This window comes from Ursus maritimus, unplaced genomic scaffold (genome assembly GCF_017311325.1).
Source record: "Ursus maritimus isolate PB19 unplaced genomic scaffold, ASM1731132v1 scaffold_7, whole genome shotgun sequence".
Taxonomy (NCBI): domain Eukaryota; kingdom Metazoa; phylum Chordata; class Mammalia; order Carnivora; family Ursidae; genus Ursus; species Ursus maritimus.
In genome coordinates, this window is record NW_024426885.1 from 83792900 (window position 1) to 83810543 (window position 17644).

General features: G+C 48.7%; 1 protein-coding gene across 3 annotated transcripts in view; it reads right to left on the reverse strand.

The window, feature by feature from the left end:
• Nucleotides 1–17644, reverse strand: part of EDARADD (EDAR associated death domain) — a 60352-nt gene that overhangs the window by 10302 nt on the left and 32406 nt on the right. For all 3 annotated transcript variants that reach the window (XM_040623806.1, XM_040623805.1, XM_040623804.1), the window contains one exon: nucleotides 2735–2780. In XM_040623806.1, coding sequence (XP_040479740.1) covers nucleotides 2735–2780 — 46 coding nt within the window. The remainder of the gene's footprint in view (nucleotides 1–2734; nucleotides 2781–17644) is intronic.

Genomic DNA, 17644 nt, shown 5'->3' on the forward strand with positions numbered 1-17644 from the left:
CCCACCAGCTATAAGCTGGTTAAAGACAAGAATTAAATGAAATCCAGGCTCTGAGTTCAGGCCTGAGGGCCTGATCCAGGGAACGTAGTGAGCTTTTTGGGAAAGGTATTACAGCGGTTCAGAGACTGACTTTGGGGGTGGGCTCTGGCTTTGTTCCAGATTAAGACTGTATCTGAGATAGTTGACCTTTACCCCCGTATGACACTCAAGCCTTCCATGTGTGTACGCCCAGGAACGCATCTGACTCGTACAGAGGCAGCCTGGTGTGGTAGTTGGGACTGAGCTCCTGGCCAGGCCCCGGGCTTGAGTCCCACGTAGGACCCCTGTGACCCAGCATGACTTCTGTAATATCCACCTGGTGAGGAAAATAAGTTCGGAGCTGTCATGGGCACTTGTTCTAAGTGGCTGTTTAAAGTACTTAGAACAGGGCCTGGTATACAGTAAGTGCTAAATTAGTGTTTGTAACTAAAATGATAAAGCTTACTGAAGTTGCTACTCTCACTCAAAGATCAGCTTTTGCCCGTTTATTCAAGAGCAAAGCCATTAAGTCAGTGTCTCTCATCTTGTTTATGAAAAACAAAAACAAGAACAAAAATCCCACCAAAGCCCTGAACACACTGTGTGCAGAGCAGCCCGCTGGGTGTTCCCTTCGGCACCATCTGCTCTCCATCACTGACCTGCTACCACTCCGAAAGGGTTATTTTCTCCAAAAGTCTTCCATGTCATTTTGACACAGGTAAAATTTTTTAAGAGACAACTGAAATTTGATTACAGTGAATCTGTTAAGCAATAACAACCTTAAATCGTAAAGGTCTATAGATATTCCTAAACAACTTACTTTATCCATTCCCACTTTTAGCTCACATTCCACATTAATGTGTAGGGTGTTAGTCTTTTAAAAGTTTAAATACAGATTTTTTTTTTAATTAGAAAAGAAATACGTGCTTAATGCAGAAAATCTGAAAATTCAGATGAGCATAGGGGGAAAAAATCATGCTCCTACCAGCCAAGCCGGTCAATTAGCCCATTACGGGCTTCGTGGTTCTTTTACCACACGTTGTATATATTTGCCGGCATCTGATCGTTTGTTAGAAACACATTTGCATATACAGGTTGAAGTTTTGGGGGAGAGATTTTTCTGGTATTCACTCATGTGAGAAATTTAAAAAATATAGGAGAGTGGAAAGAAAACAAAAATTGACTGCTTGTGAGCAAAGATGCTTTCTCCTCCCCACATCACACAGCTAGTGCTTCTGATTCGAGCCTGTCTGCTGCGCATCTGTGTAGGAGGGATAATTACTGGCCAGAGGTCCCAGCCTCTGGTCAGGGCGGGGTGTGGTCCAGGGAAAGCAGGTTCCAGTGGGGTGTCCAGATGGGACCTTGACGTTGGGCCTGTCCTGTGAAACCTGGTGGGAAGGCTCCCTACAAGTTCAACTGGCTCAGTTTCCCCTTTGACTTCTCTAATCACAGCAGGGTAGTGGCTGGACTGGAACCAGGATCCCAACCTCTGTCTCCCAGAGCTGTACTTCTGCTCTAGGACCCACACAGTAGGTCCTTAATAAATAAAAATCTATTCAATGAAAAAAAAGTCACCTAGAGTCTCACCACCCAGAGATAACGGCTGCTAACATCTCCTTCCTTCCTTCCTTCCTTTCCTTTTCTTTCTTTTTTTCTTTTTCTTTCTTTCTTTCTTTTCTTCTTTCTTTCTTTCTCTCTTTCTTCCTTCTTCCTCCCTTCCTCCCTTTCCTTTCCTTTCCCTCTCTTTCTCTCTCTCTTTCTGAGCCCAGTGCAGGGCTTGAACTCACGACCCTGAGATCAAGACCTGAGTTGAGATCAAGAGTGGGATGTTAACCGATTGAGCCACCCAGGCACTGCTAACATCATGTTTCTAAGGGGAGAGAAAAGTTGACTATACACCACATATTCTGATTTTCAGCATGGTTATATGGGCACAGTCTAGGTAGGACTGGTGACAAATTATCCTCAGGGTTTTAGGGTCCACCACCGTCCCTCTAAGAAAGAAAGAAACAAAACCCTAATGACTCAGGTCCTATGATATGTGTTTTAAAAGGTATAGAAAACATTAGTGATTATGTTTTTTAGTCATTCTTTTGGTAGCTTATTTTAACGTTCACTCCAGATTTTCTCCATGATGAATTAGTAAGAAATCTGAAGATTGCCAAAGTTTCCAACTTACAATAACAAGTGGGGAAAGGAGACAGATCTGAATGTTTCTCAGGTTAAACACACCAACAGCAGAATGGGGACGAGCACACGGCTGGTGAGGGAGGGGCTCCTTGGTTAACAGAGGGCCCCAGACACAGTGGGGACAGAGGCAGTGGCTGGCTGAGCTGGCCCTTCCCATGCTGGCCTGATTGGCCCCAGCCCCGCTGCCTTCTTCCACCTGGCAGGTTTCCATCAATGCCAAGGCCCCCAGGACTCTGAGGAAGGAGGCTCTGCTCTGATCTGTCGCCCCCTCCTAAACTTTTCCTATTGAGAACCCGGCTGTGCCCCTCACGAGCCAAGTAGGGTCAGCTTGGAGAAAATACTCTTTGAAGGCTTTTGTGAAATCTGGCTAACATTTCCTGCCACTTCCCCATGGCCTGTGGTTGGAAAGTTTCTCTAGCCTGTAATACAGATTTTTAAAGTTAATGATAAACTTATTTGTGAATTATCTTTAATTCCATCATGCCAGTTATCAGAGAAGCCCAGACATCTGCAGTCAATCGTTTACCTGAAAGGGGATCTCCAGTACTGTCTGGAAAGCCATTTTCTTCTCCCTGTCAACCAGAAAGCAACCTTCATTAGAATCACACCCATATGTGAATGGAGATAGTATGAATTTTCTAACATAGTTAAATTTCCACCAGAGCTTGGCAGGGGGTGGGATGGATCTCACGGACAGGATTGTAATGGGTAGGGAACTATGCGTCTTCCTCTGAACAGAAGCTCCTGGAGAGCAGGAGTCTGGTCTGTTTGCTCCCTGTGCTGGGTCCTCCTGTGCCCAGGACAGTGCCTGGCACATAGCAGACCCCAATGGATGAAACAATGTGCTACCGTCTTACTTTTATTTCACACGAGGGATGATTTTTATTTTATTCCCTATCTACTCCTTGCTTGGGCTTGTTGTCAGTCTAGGCTGTAATTTGTTTCTGTATCTATCATATTTTTTAAAAACGTATTTCGAAACTGCAAAGAGACACTGTCCAAGGCAGTGTCCAAATCTCGTGAGAGCTGACTGTGCTTCTGCCCTTCTGCTGGGGGTTCTGTCTTGACGAGCAAGGCCGTGCTGTGGAACAGGCTCCACGGATGGATTTCCTGTGACCTTGCAGGAGGCTGAGTGTGTGTGTGTGTGTGTGTGTGTGTGTGTGTGTGTGTGCAATGAAGTCAACACAGGGGACCATCGTCAGGCCATGTTTGTTTATGTTAATGCCATCTTCAGACAATGAAAACCTCTCTCAGCAGCGGGTCTGACCCCCTCCATTGGGTTCCAGAAGCCGCACCGGCGTGGGGTCTAGCTGCACTCGTAACCTGAAGGACCTCGCTTACCAGCTCTGGTCTCGGCACCCTCATTTGTAGACTGAGGTGGGCGACAGACTGGCTCATCACTAAGGTGCTCTGCGTTCTGTTTCGCCCTGAAAAGGCGTGCTAACTCCCTGCGGTCCAGCCCTTCAAGTCTTTTTCTCTCCATCATCTAAGAAGCCGTCCCCCTCACTCCACGCTCATAAATTCCCATGTCTCAGCAGCATAGATACATTTGTCTAATTATGAGTCTCATTTTTTTTTCTACACAAGAAGCATTCCCATGTTTAACCAGCCAGATCCCCGCCCCCGCCCCCCAACGAATCTAAATCTCTCTTGTTTCTGTTTGAGTCTTGCTGTTCTAACTGGAGCGCAAAGAAACCCGCTCGCTCTGTGTATACAGCGGGTCAGGGTTATGGGAAGTTTTTGAATGAACACAAATCTCTCTGTTTTTTCCTTTTACAGGGTTAACCCCAGAAGCTTCACAAGGGTGGGGCCACCGTTGAACGGGTCATGTAGGGACCTGCCTTCCCACATCTGTGGAACCGTGGCAGGACCGGGCAGGCAGGCCCTTTTATCAGCAAAGTCACGGTTCTGCTCACCGAATTGGAAACGTGCACGGAGCAAACAGGAACAGGACCTTCCCCTGGTGTTCAGGGACACGAACGTGAAAACTGGACAGACTCGCGCCACGGAGGTCCCCGCTAACCCAGGAGCTTTCCTTTCACGAGACACTACGTTACGTGGCCTATGTGCCTTGATGTCTCATAACTGCAGATGGTTTTTACCAAAGACAACGTCCGGCCTGAGTCATCCCCGTGACAGAGACGAGGGACATGACGTGACTCAGAGTGACTCACGAAGTACCATCTCTGTTCTTGCTCTCATTATTACGTTACGCTCCTTCTGAGGTTAGTTTTCTAAGAGTGAAATCGGAAGACTTATTTTTGCATTTGTTAAAATGGCCTTCCCGAAGCCACTTTCAGCACCCGGTTTATACCAGTTCCCCATGTCAGAACCTATATGCAAAGACAGAGAAATCTGAACCCTCGACCTCCAGGCCTGCCCTCAGATATGCTGGGGAAGTAGAGACGCACACCAATAACTAAAATACGCGGCAGATGGTGCTGAGTTCCAACAGGGAGGTATAGACACAGTCAGAGGGGAGACGGTTCCTCCGACAGGAAAAAGCACAGGAGGTTTCGTTGAACCAGAGATGTTTGAGACACACTTTGCTGAGGATGTGGACAGTGGGCACTTGGAGGCAAGGGCACTGAGCCGGGGGCCCTGTGAGCCGCCAAGGAAGCGGCAACATGGCGGCTGTAGGGCGCCTTGTCCGAAGAAAGGCCATGAGAGGCAATAGAGGGAGGGGCTCTGAGGCCGCACTGAGGCCCGGAAGCCTGTCAGGAGCTGGGCTTCATCTCACAGACAGGGGCGGGGGGTCACTCAGGAGCTCTGTCCACAAGCAGGCGTGCTCAGAGGCGTCCAGGAAACGCGGCTGTGTGTATGGAAGTTACGGAGCATGTACAGACCCAGTGACTATGAGGTGCTGTGGGGAAAAGGAAGATGGCCTCGGAGGGGACGCTTAATGAGACCCCAGACCACTCATCTGGGAAAGGAAGGGATAACGCCGGAGCCACTGCAGAGATACGCGCACGAGCCAAAAGGAGATGAAATCAAGTTTTTTCAAGAGTGATGGATGAGACTACGAGACGTCCATGGGTATTGAAAACATGGTGCTGGTCCTTGAGGGAGGTCAGGGCCGGAGATGAAAATACGGATGCCGACAGTATTAGGGAAGAAGAGAGGTGCTGGAGAGCAGGACATGTGCTCACAGCCTTGAGGAGCAGCCCGACACCTACATTTTGGGGGGCAGGGGAGGGAATGAGGAGGAAAGCAGAGAAGGGAGGTCAGAAAGGAGGGAGAAAAGCAAGAGGTGATAGCATCAAGTTAGGGAAAGTTCAGGGGCTACGTGGGCCCCGCGAAGACAAGATCTGGCGAGGAGATGAGTGGTGATATCTGAGCACGGTTGCAGCAGACATGGACGCCAGCTCCTACCAGGTGGGCGGTGAGGACAGAGGTGTTAGCCCGCAGGGCTACCCACCCCCACACCCTTCTGTCTGCTCAACTTCCTCTTACTGTTGAGGTCCCGGCTTAGACATCACTTCCTCTTGGAAAGCCTTCTGCAAACTCCCAGTGTGGGTCATGTGTTGGGGGCATCCTGTCTGCGCATCCCACGGGATGCTTGCTACACTGGGTGTGGGGGTTTGAAGTGTCTCTCTTCTGCACTAGACCACAGGACTGCCAGGCAAGGGCCCTTGTCCATGCCGTCCTGTGATTAGCACGTTGGAAACAGAGAACACAGACTATCTGTGGAAGGGACAGCGAGTGGGCAGGAGGAAGGAAAGAAGACACAAATATTGTGTGGAGTCTGGTCTCTGGAGCAGGGGATGAACTGCCATCCTCCAGGATGTTCTCCCCATGCCTCCCTCATGCTTCCAACCCTGCTCATTGGCCTCATCTTCTTGGTCACTGATTCTGTGGCCTCCACCCCCACTCCACTGTTCTGGCCTCACCTGGATTCCTGTCCACTCAGTCATGGTCCAGTGTCTTAACCATGTGATTAAAAACACCCTAGACTTGTCTGTTAGCTGCGGGCCCGTGGCCAGTCCTTAGCTCTGCCCTCCCTTCCCCCTGTCTTGCTCTAAACTGCTGAGTATTGCTTGGGAAAAAGAAGTGATAACCCTCCCACATTCGTAAGATTACATATCTGATCTCAGCTGTTCCTCCGTCATGCTTGTTCTTTCTTCCACTGTCCTCCTTAAGGCCCTCCTGGGTTTTGTTCCAAACCTTTTCCACCCAGCTGAAGGCCTCATACCCACTTGTGCTTCTTATCCTGAGAAGGGGCTGGGTCAATGTGTTTGTCCCTACTCTTCTCCTTTTCTCTTATCTCCAAAGAGATGGCGTCTTTTCACCTTCAAGACCCAACCTTTATCCTTGAACTGTGGTCATGTGCAGATGTTTTTAATGGCACTTACTGGGAAGGGTGGGACATACCTTATTTGTCTTTATATTGCCTAGCACTGATATTAGATGCTGTGTTCAGAAATGTTAGTTCAATATAATTGAGCCCAGAATCGTCGCAAGGGGGCCTCTCGCTACAGCACAGAACCTGCTTCCAGGACCAGGTCAGGCCTGCGGAGTGCAGGGGTAGACAAGGGAGCAGAGGACCAGCTCATGGACAAGGCCCAGGATACAGAGGATGTGGCAAGTTCTGTGATGGTTCTGGGAGCAGCTGATGTGAAGGATTTCCAGAAGGAGACCATGGGCTCCACCTGGAGATCAGAGGGTTGTGACAAACCAGTAGGAAACATGGGCAGATGATCCCTGGTGGCAGACAGGGCCAGCACCAGTCCTCAGGACGTGTGCTGGTGATGGGAACCCAACATAAGCCCAGTTCTAGGAACTAGAGTCCACAGGACTGGGGCACAGAGGTCCAGCCTGTGGCATCCCTGGGACCCAGGACTGGGGCCCGAGGGATTGAATGGTGCTCAGTCGCACAAGCTGTAGCTTGAGATCTCGCTCCCCCATTAAAACTGATCCAGGACCTTGGAGGACAGAGTCGTGGGTCAGAGCGGCACCGGGCTCAGCTGTGAGCAAGCCAGGACAGCAGGGGTCTCCTATCACATACAAGTCCCCCTGTTGTAAGCCAACCTCTGAAACCAGTCCCCTCATTCTACTCCCTTTCTTCTTCCCTACTTCTTTCCAGACTTCTCAAGGACTTACTTCTGCACGTGCCAGGCACATGACCCTTTGGGCTAGCTCATTGGCTACTCCGAGTACTTCTCAGGAGCGAAGGGCTACCCTTTACAAACGACAAAAAAGACTTCTGTTTAAAAGCCTTGTTTTAATTCTGAATGAAGTTCAAGTATAAAGTATCGGTTTTATGGGAGCGAATAGTTTCTGGGTATGGTTGGGTCTGTGTGCCAAAAAAGAAAGGTCTAGGTAAGAAAAAAGAGGGAAACCACCCAAATGTCCGTTGGCATATGAATGGACTAACAAAATGTTGAATGTGACCCAGCCTTAGAAAGAAGGAAATCCTGACCCAGGCTACAACATGGATGAACCCTGAGGACATTATGGTAAGTGAAATAAGCCAGTCACAAAGGGACAAATATTGTATGATTCCAGTTATATGAGGTACTGAGAGGAATCAAATTCAAAAGACAGAAAGTAAAATAGTGATTACCAAGAGTTGGGGTGAGTGGAGAAGGAATTCGTGTTTAATGGGTACAGAGGTTCAGTTTGGGAAGATGAAACGTTCTAGAGATGGATGGTGGTGATGGTTGCACATGAATGGACTTAATGCCAAGAATCATATACTTAAAAATGGTCAAGATGGGAAATATTATGTTATGTGTATTTTACCACAATAAAAAATTTTTTTTCTTAATCTTCTCAGGAAATCTGAAGGGATTGCGAAGTTGAACGCTAATGCTTTATATAAAACCAAACAGGCTAAAGAAAATCTCCATTTTGTAAAGCCTTCTCATTGTGAATATGGGGGAATTACCTAATATTTGGGCAGAGGTGTTAACTGCTGCCAAGAATTCTTTGAGCAGAAAGTTGGCTAGGCTACCCTCGTTTTGTGCTTTGGTTAGCTTATACACTGGTCGCCAGGTCCCATTTCTGCTCAGGGAGCTGCAGGCACCAGGTGACCAACAGCCACGTCTGCGGATTTCACACAGGGCTCCCACAGGGCTCTGGAAACTCGCATGGATTTCACACAGCAGCAGAACCCCCACGGCCAAGAACACACTGTGGGGAAGACTTCCTCCTCACAGAGGCATGTGTACGTCATGTATGGTCCATCCCACGTGGGGCTGGACTGACAGACCGGAGACGCTGACAGATTGACAGGGAAGGTACCAAGCCGTACGTAGGAGCTGGTCTTCTGGGAAACACGCCCTTCTGGACTGTCTGGTTCCATCTTTAAATGTCTACACTTAGCTAATTAATAAAGAGTTCCATCTTTGTTATTTTGTAAGGATAACTGCGTGGGAAAGCACTTAACCTGATGATCACCTGAGTCTGCTTGGAAACCACCACGAAGACCAAAACCAAGTTATCACTGCTCACTTGGTGGGAGCAACCTGAATTAGACCCAAAGAGCCAGAGAAGAGCTACCTTCCACTTGAATGACTTGCCCAGGCGGGGTACCAGCTCAGTGAAATTCCGTAAGTAGCTTCTTCGGGAGAACGACCAACGCTAAATCTCGATCTCTGCTTTAAGACAATATTTTTGTAAATGGCTTTGAAAATATGATTTTAAAAGCCTGGGTGTGCAATAGTAACAGATCTTCTACAGCTCGGATTTAGAGTGTTCTAGACTCTCTCCTGTCACACGCCCAGTGAAACTCAAGCCACTTTCAGTGGTGTGAATTCCCAAGACACAGCAGGTATCCATGCAACTCTCCTGAATGTATTAAATGATCAACCGCTTTTACACAGTAGGACTAGACTATGCGTCTCCTGTTGGATTTTTCTAAAGCAATTTATACTTAATTCTTTTTCTGCAAATTAATAACAATTATTACAGTAACTGTTTACACTTTTACTTTTTGCTGAAGTATACTATGTATATAAAAAGCTGGGCATATCTATTTATTTGAAAGTATATTCCAGAAACCAGCCTTCAGAAATGCATTTAATTTAGGATACGTTTACCAAGCACCGACTCAGTGTCCAAGACCATTCTCAGGCTTGCAATTTGGAGACAAAGGATCCATATCCTCGCTGCTTCAAGGTTACAAGCCAGTAATGAAACAAAGTCATGAGCATAAATACTGACACCACAAGGAATGAGTGATGTATTAGAAAGGCACAGAGAGAATGCCAGGGGAGCATAAAGGTGGGCAGGAATTCAAGTGAGACCACAGGGAACAGGGAAAGTTTCATTGAGGATGAAAGAACAAAATGCAGAAGAATGGAAATTTGAAATAAAGGCTGCCCTGCTTTGCTGGGGTGAGAGCAAACACACAGGTTTGTGTACATTTGGTTCAAAGAGGGTTCTATCCAACTGCAAGGAAGACCTGCTATTCTGGAGTTGAAGTGGGGGTCAAAGCCCACAGGTGCTCCCCTGCGACTTGGAGGCCAGGCACGCTTAGGTGTAATTTCATACCCTTGCTATGGTTTCAAAGGTGAAGGAGGCAGGGGTTTTCCCCTTGAGCATGAAGTATAGTTGATTACTGTTCTGAAATATCACCAAGTGTTTCACAGGAGGTTATGGTTTGCACGTGCAAAGGCAGCAGGTGTCACGGAGAGGCAGGGGGTTGCTGCCTAGATTTCTAACACTTGCAAATCCCGGGTGAAGGACGCACGTGACGCTGGAGCACAGACTCGTGCAAGATGAGCAGACACTCTCACCAGCCTTCAGTTCACCCTATCATTTTCCCTCGGTGCATCATTATGTGGGGACACGTGGTGGCAAGTGCCAATATTTGGAAGGTGGTTTAGACCTTTTTTAAAAAAAGATTTTATTTATTTATTTGAGAGAGAGAGCACGAGACCGGGGCAGAGGGAGAAGCAGACTCCCCGCTGAGCAGGGAGCCGGACGTGGAGCTGGATCCCAGGATCCTGAGCTGAGCCGAAGACAGAGGCCCAGCCGACTGAGCCCCCCAGGCGTCCAGTAATGCATTTTCAACTTAAATATTTTTAACTTATGAAGAGTTTATGAGGACATAACCCCACTGTAAGTTAAGGAATATTGTTATTCAAATTTTTATAAAAAGCCACAAGAGACATGAAAATCTTTCTCTCGATCTCTCAGCCCATCTCCCCCTCCAGAGGTTACTGGTTACAATCTGGGGCGTGTCCTTCCTGACTCCTTAGTCATAGGAACCAAGACTGACAGTTTTTTAACTGCAAACCATACAAGTCTACACCCTTTTTTTTAAGTGGAGGAGAAGCAGAGGAAGAGGGAGAGAGAGAATTTTTTTTTAAAGATTTTATTTATTTGTTTGATAGAGAGAGAGACAGCCAGCGAGAGAGGGAACACAAGCAGGGGGAGTGGGAGAGGAAGAAGCAGGCTCACAGCAGAGAAGCCTGATGTGGGGCTCGATCCCATAACGCCAGGATCACGCCCTGAGCTGAAGGCAGGCGCTTAACCGCTGTGCCACCCAGGTGCCCCAGGGAGAGAGAGAATTTTAAGCAGCATCCCCACCTAGTTTGGAGCCCGACAGGGGGCTTGATCTCACAACCTAAGATCATGACCTGAGCCAAGATCAAGAGTCAGACACTTAATTGACTGAGCTACCCGCGTGCCCCTACAACTTTTTTTTAAATAATGTGTATTTTTTAAAAGATTTTATTTATTTATTTGAGAGAGAGAGACAGAGATAGTGACAGAGAGCACGAGCGAGGAGGAGAGGGAGAAGCAGGCTCCCGACTGACCAGAGAGCCTGATGCGGGACTCGATCCCAGGACCCTGGGATCATGACCTGAGCCGAAGGTAGCTGCTTAACCGACTGAGCCACCCAGGTGTCCCCCTACAATTTGTTTTAATATTATCTTATGGAGGGCGCCTGGGTGGCTCAGTCGGTCAGGCAGCTGCCTTCGGCTCAGGTCATGATCTCGGAGTCCCAGGATCAAGTCCTGTGTCAGGCTCCCTGCTTAGCAGGGAGTCTGCTTCTCCATCTGCCCCTCCCCTCTGCTCATGCTCTCTTTCTCTCAAATAAATAAAATCTTAAAAAAATAATATTTTATGGATATCTTTTAAGGCCAGTGATATCTCCTCTTTTTAATAGTTTTAATTGTACTGCATCGAAGTACCAAAATGTATTCGACCAGTCCCTACAGATGGGCACGTAAGTTATCTGCAGTTTTTCTCTATTTCAAACACACTCTGCTATGATTTCTGTAGGATCTTCAAAGGGAGATCGCCTGATCAATGAGTAATGGGTGCTGCCAACCCGTGCTCTGAAAGCTGTATCAATCTGCACTCTCGACGGTGCATGTGGGAGGCTGCAGCCCAACCCCACACCAATGGGAAGTCTCAGTGAAATTCTCACTCACTAGTGAAATTCAAAGGCATTACAGCCAACAAAGTGCTGAATGATAATGAGAACAGAAGCCTTTAAGTCAAACAATTAGAGTAAATATAATGAGGGGCTGTATAATTCAGTGACTAATAAACTCCTCTTATGCTGTTCCTAGGGACATAATTACTAAGTGCTAGAAAGCCGGCATTCCTGCCCTTTGGCTTATATGTGTCTGACCACAAATATATTATTTTGACTTGGCCCAAAAGTAGAAATAAGTTAATAAAACATCAAATTAAACTATCAAATTAGAGTATAGATCTTCCTTGACTGATGAGAGGGTTATATCCCAATAAACCCATTGTAAGTTGAAAATATCCTAAATTGAAAATGCGTAACTACAGCTAACCTACTGAACACCATAGCTCAGCCCTGCTGACCTGACACGTGCTCAGAGCACGTACTTGAGGTGGGCCGTCTGGGTGGCCAGTCAGGGAAGCATCAGGTTCTTGGTTTCGGCTCAGGTCATGATCTCCGGGTTGTGGGATCGAGCCCCGTGCTCAGCAGAGAGTCTGATTAAGCATCTCTCTCTCTCCCTTGCCTGTCCCTCCCACATGCTCACTCTAATAAATAAATCATAAAAGAGAGAGAGAGAGAACACTTACGTTAGCCTGCAATTGGGCAAGAGCGTCTCACACGAAGCCTATTTGACAAGAAAGTGTTGAGGATCTCCTGTCGTTGACGGAGCACCGTACTGACAGTGGGAAGCAGATCGGCTATGTGGGTGTGGAACGGGTATCGGTGTGTTGGCTGTTGACCTTGTGGTCGCGTGGCTGCCTGGGCGCTGGGCCGCTGGCCGGCATCAAGAGAGAGGACGTCCTGGGGGATCACTAGCCCGGGAAAACATGCATAGCCCAAATTTCAAGGGTGGTTTCTACTGAACACGTATCGCTTTTGTACCCCCATAAAGTCGAAAAATTGTCAGTTGGCCCATCCTATGTGGGGAATTGCCTGTACTTTGATTTTTCTTCTAAAATTTCATTTCTGGCAAGCTTATTAAAGAAAACATTCTCGAGGCCCTGGAATGATGACTGCAGCGGACAGCGTGAGTTTGTCGTGGGAACAGGAGTTTACATTTCATTACTGTGTCCAGCGTTCAGAAACAGAATACAGGGGGCGCCTGGGTGGCGCAGGCCTTAAGCGTCTGCCTTCGGCTCAGGGCGTGATCCCAGCGTTCTGGAATCGAGTCCCACATCGGGCTCCTCCGCTGGGAGCCTGCTTCTTCCTCTCCCTCTCCCCTGCTGTGTTCCCTCTCTCGCTGGCTGTCTCTGTGTCACATAAATAAATGAAATCTTAAAAAAAAAAAAAAAACAGAATACAGGTGGTCCTGGTCTACCCCAGCCAAGGGCTAGGCAAGGCAGGCTCCACCGAAAGTCGGCAAGAGCAGCACCGGCGGAAACGCCTGACAAGGGGAGGGCTGTGAGGGCTGAGCCTGCGGGCTGGGGGAGGGAAGAGGAGGGAGAGGATAAAGGGACAAGGCTGGGTGCTGGGGGGGGTGGCGGGTTTGCTCCCCGTGTTGATGTGCTACCAGCTGCGGTCCTTCCCAGCGATGGCATAAGCAGAGTGAGGAGGCGGCCAGCGGAAGGTCCCCTTGCCGGACACACAAATTTAGTCTGGAACAAGTAAGATGATACGACCTGAGGAAGTTAAGTTCTATCTTGGGAGACAGAGTCAGATCTTGATGTGTTTTAGGCACAACTGTCTAGGGTATCAAGACAAAGAAAAGATCGACCCCTTTGAAAGACCCTAATCAAATTCACCTGGTATTGCTTAATTTTAACATGTATCTGTTCCCCCCAGTCCCGTTAGTAGAGGTGAGGTGGTCAAGTGCGCAGAGTGGGGGGAAGGGTGGGTCAGTGAGGGAGAGAGGGAGCAGCGGACGTGGGAGATGTATAATACTTATATTTACAGAACAGGCGGTTTCTGTCCCAGCAACACCCACCCTTGAAATTCCTTCTCCTTCCTCTACACACCCAGAGAGCTCGCTGTGTGCGTCTTTGAGAGCCCTCTCCCAGCCTGCTGCAAGAACGGGCACTCTGTTTCGGCCTGCTAGCTAGTGACCGCAGAGCCCAAGGAAGTCCGTCTCACCGGAGTTAAAAATAGCCACTTCGGCCTCCAGGGAAGTCTTCTGGTTTCACCTAAGAGCACTGCTTCCTCATTCTCGATGAAGTGAGACGTGACTAGTATTTCCCACACCCAGAACTATCTGCTTTCCCCTCAAAGAACAAACGAGAGGGCTCCCCAACCTGTTAACAGATCTTGTTGGCACTTGAACGGATCGTGCGGAAGGGCAGGTGGCGGCCTGCTGGGCTGCCTCCCGTAAGATCCCATCGCAGCGCCGCCTGGCCGCCCCGTTATTAGACGCACACAATGGCTCGGGTTTGCCCAGTCAGCTAGGTCGGTGGCCCTGCCAAGGCAACGAGCCTGCTGGAGAGCATTTTGCCAACTACCTCTCGATCCAATTTAAAGCAAAGAGCAACCCCGCCGTTTACCGGTTTTATTCCAGGCGCTCTGACCCACGCTGTGCTGCCAGACAGATAGCATTTAGAGTTGTGGGAAAAGCCGAAAATCTCCCCAGGCAAGGGGCCCAGAAGCAACTGCAAAGAGCAGCTGCTACTGACTCAGAAACGCTGGGCATTGGGGGTGGGGGCGCGGGGGTGGGGGGGACACAGGACAAGGCACCGGTCCCAACTCTGTCCCTCATCAACGGTCTCAGGTTCCCTCGCTGCAAAACAAGAGAAATCATGAACAACATGATTTCTGTGGGCCTCTTCAGCTCTAACCCTGCCAAGCTGTCAGTCTGCCCATCTGGGCCCAAACCCACTTTCTAAATGGTCAGGATCAGCAGTGCCTCGCTGGCCTCTGGGATCTGGGAGGAAGGTGAGGACCCAGAGATGAAATGAAGGCATGGAGGCACCTGGGTGGAGCCGCTGGTTCAGAGGATGACTCTTGGTTTTGGCTCAGGTCGTGATCTCAAGGTCCTGGGATCGAGTCCCACTCGGACTCCCTGCTCAGTGCAAAGTCTGCCTGAGACCCCTTCCCCTTCTTGCTCTGCACCTGGCCCCCCACCCTTCTCTCTCTCTCTCTCTCTCTAAAACAATAAATAAAATCTTAAAAAAAAAAAAAAAGAAGAGGCACCGATGGTAGGTAAGGGGTCAAGGCCACGGTGCGGGGAGTTGGGGGGGGAGAGTCCCACCTAAGATACAAAACATGTGTCCTTGGAAATAGAAGACTTCCGTTTCTTTGGTGAATATACAAGAGCCAAGATTACCCACAATGTCTTGGGCGTCAGTTACTAACTGAGATGGTTCTCCGGCTTGCAAAGGGTTGAGCACTTCTGTCTTGGTCCTTGTAGGGTACTTTGTGTAATACTATCAACACGCATGCTTGGCATTTCATGGCTTAAAAACTGGCTATGGCCCCCTGCGCGGCCCCCCCCCATACTCTGGGCAACATACTGTGCAGCTTTATTTTTGAAAGGTTTTGTTCAATTTCAAAGAAATCACTTAGTTATTGATAGGCTCTCAACGGATAAAACAGTATCTTCTTTTAATTTGGTGCCATTTGTCACTAGGAACGGATCTGAGCTCTTGGAACTCGTTGGGAGGAAGATCAGACTGGCAGGCTGGTCTGTTAGGTCTAGTCTGTAAATACAGATGCAAATGCAGTCCAAGAACTTTGCAGCCTTACATGGGGGGTGGAGTGGGGAGAGAGGCAGGGAAAGGATGTTCGCCACAGCAACATCTCAGACAGCCTAACAGCTGAAACCACCTCGAGTTCCACAAGAAGGAGACTCTTAAATCACTCTATGGCCAAGAATAAAACAGGATATGAGATGGGACATTTTCCTAGTGTCTCAAGAGTTTTGACTGGGGCCCCAAGTGGAGGACACTGGTGTGCATACACTGCCCAGTGAGGCCAGGTAAACCCCAAAGGACTAGCTGAGGAGGGACCGGTAGTGCTGGTGTGGCCATTAATCTCCCACCCCCGCCTTCAGCTCAGCTAAGGAGAGATGTCTTTGAAGGAACCGGAAGACGTGAGCGCTGTGCCTATTTCCCTTCCCTGCCATTAGGAGGAAGGGGGACCTCTGTGCCCACCCAAGCCAGGTGAGGGGGCCTCAGTATCACCACCTGTGGGGGGTGCTTGTCAGAACGGGGAGACCAGCCTCTCACTCCTTGACTGGATGCCAACCGATGTGTAGACCCCGGGCCCAACCCTTTGCCACTGGGAAGGTCTGAGGAAGTGACAAGGGAGCTGTCCCTGACAAGTTTCCGCTGGCCAAGTGCACCGGAGCCATCTTGGAAGGAGCCTACGCAGGTAAGACGGTGTGACATACCACTGGAGGAGACGCGGCTGGGACTGGCTGTTGGGGGCAGATGGAAACATTCAGCTGGGAGTGCTCCGTCCACATCAGGTCATTCTATGGTGCTGTGTTCTCACGTGGGGGAGGAGAGGGGAACTACGTCCCTATCTCTTTGTGCCTCAGAATTTCGATCAGGCCTGAGCTGAAGGTGTGGAGACAAGCTTAGAGGTTTAAGGCCAAGACTTAGTCAAGTACGGTATGGCACTCATTTAAATGCAACGCTAACCAGATATTTATTGAGCGTTTACCGTGTGCCGGAAGACTGGTACTATTGTACCTATTTTACGAAGGAGGAAACCGACCGAGAGAGATCAGGTAACCAGCTCAAGGTGACAGAGCTAGGGGCCTCAAAGGTCTGTCTGGCTCCAAAGCCCACGGTGAGGCCAGTAGCAACCATAACATGGCGTCTGGAGTCCGAATGCCTGCGTGGTTCAAATCTTCGCTCCACTACTCAGTAGCTGCGTGACCTTAAACAAATTATTTAATCTTCCTGTGTCGCAGTGTGCATTTGAAAAACGGACATAGTAATAGCACATATCCCACATAGGGTCATTTGGAAGATTACATGAGTTCATACAGGTCAGTGCCTGGAATAACTCTTGGCCTTAAAAATGTTAATTACTCTTCTTTTGATTGCATCCCATTAACTTCTTAGAATGCTTAGGATACCATATTAGGTTGAGAAAGGAGGGGTTCCCCGGGTGGCTCAGTCGGACTCTTGGTTTCGGCTCAGGCCATGATCTCAGGGTCATGAGATTGAGCCCGTGTTGGCCTCCACGCTCAGTGTGGAGTCTGCCTGATATTCTCTCTTGCTCTCCCTCTCCCCCTCCCACTTGTACTCTCTGTCTCTAAAATAAATAATCTTTTTTTAAAATTACATTGTCTGTACAGTGTGATTACAGGGATACACAAAATAGTTATACCCATGTAAAGGAAAAGGAGAGTAATACTTCCCTTATCTTCTTTTCATAAGAACATGACTTTTACTTGGAGGTTAGTCAGTTGGGAAAGCTCTGGCTTTCTGCCTGGAAGAGGACGTAAACAACCAGGGTGCATGTGTTCTGCACACGCAACACCCCGGATGCTAGAAGACAGGTGTTCCTCCATCCATTCCACTTATTAAATGCCTACCAAGTATTAGATTCCAAGATAAATGCTGTCATATAATCAACACCAAATCACTGAATGCTGTTTTAGGTTGAATTGTGCCTCCCCCACCCCCACTCCAAATTCATATGTCAGAGTCCTGACCTCAGCATGTGACTGTATTTGGAAATACGGTCTTTACAGAGGTAATCAAGTCACAGAGAGGTCATTAAGGAGGACCCTAACCCAAGAGGACGGGCTTCCCTATAAAAAGGGGACATTTGGAGATGGGCACCACACAGGGCCATACCTGGTAGCAGGTGGGAGCAGCCCGCATGTGTGGGGAATGACGAGTTAAGGCCGTGGGCGTGTCTGCACCCGTCACCCCCTGGATGTGTGGTCTACCCCACCCTTCTTCACTCTGCTGTGCAGTGAAGTTCCCAGGGCATTAAGAACTGTCAGCAATGGGAGCTTACCCCAAACCATTTCAGTTAGAATCTCTGCGGGATGGGACCCAGGCACTGGCGTATCATAAAAGTTCTCCAAGTGATTCCTATGTGCGGTTAGGGTTCAGA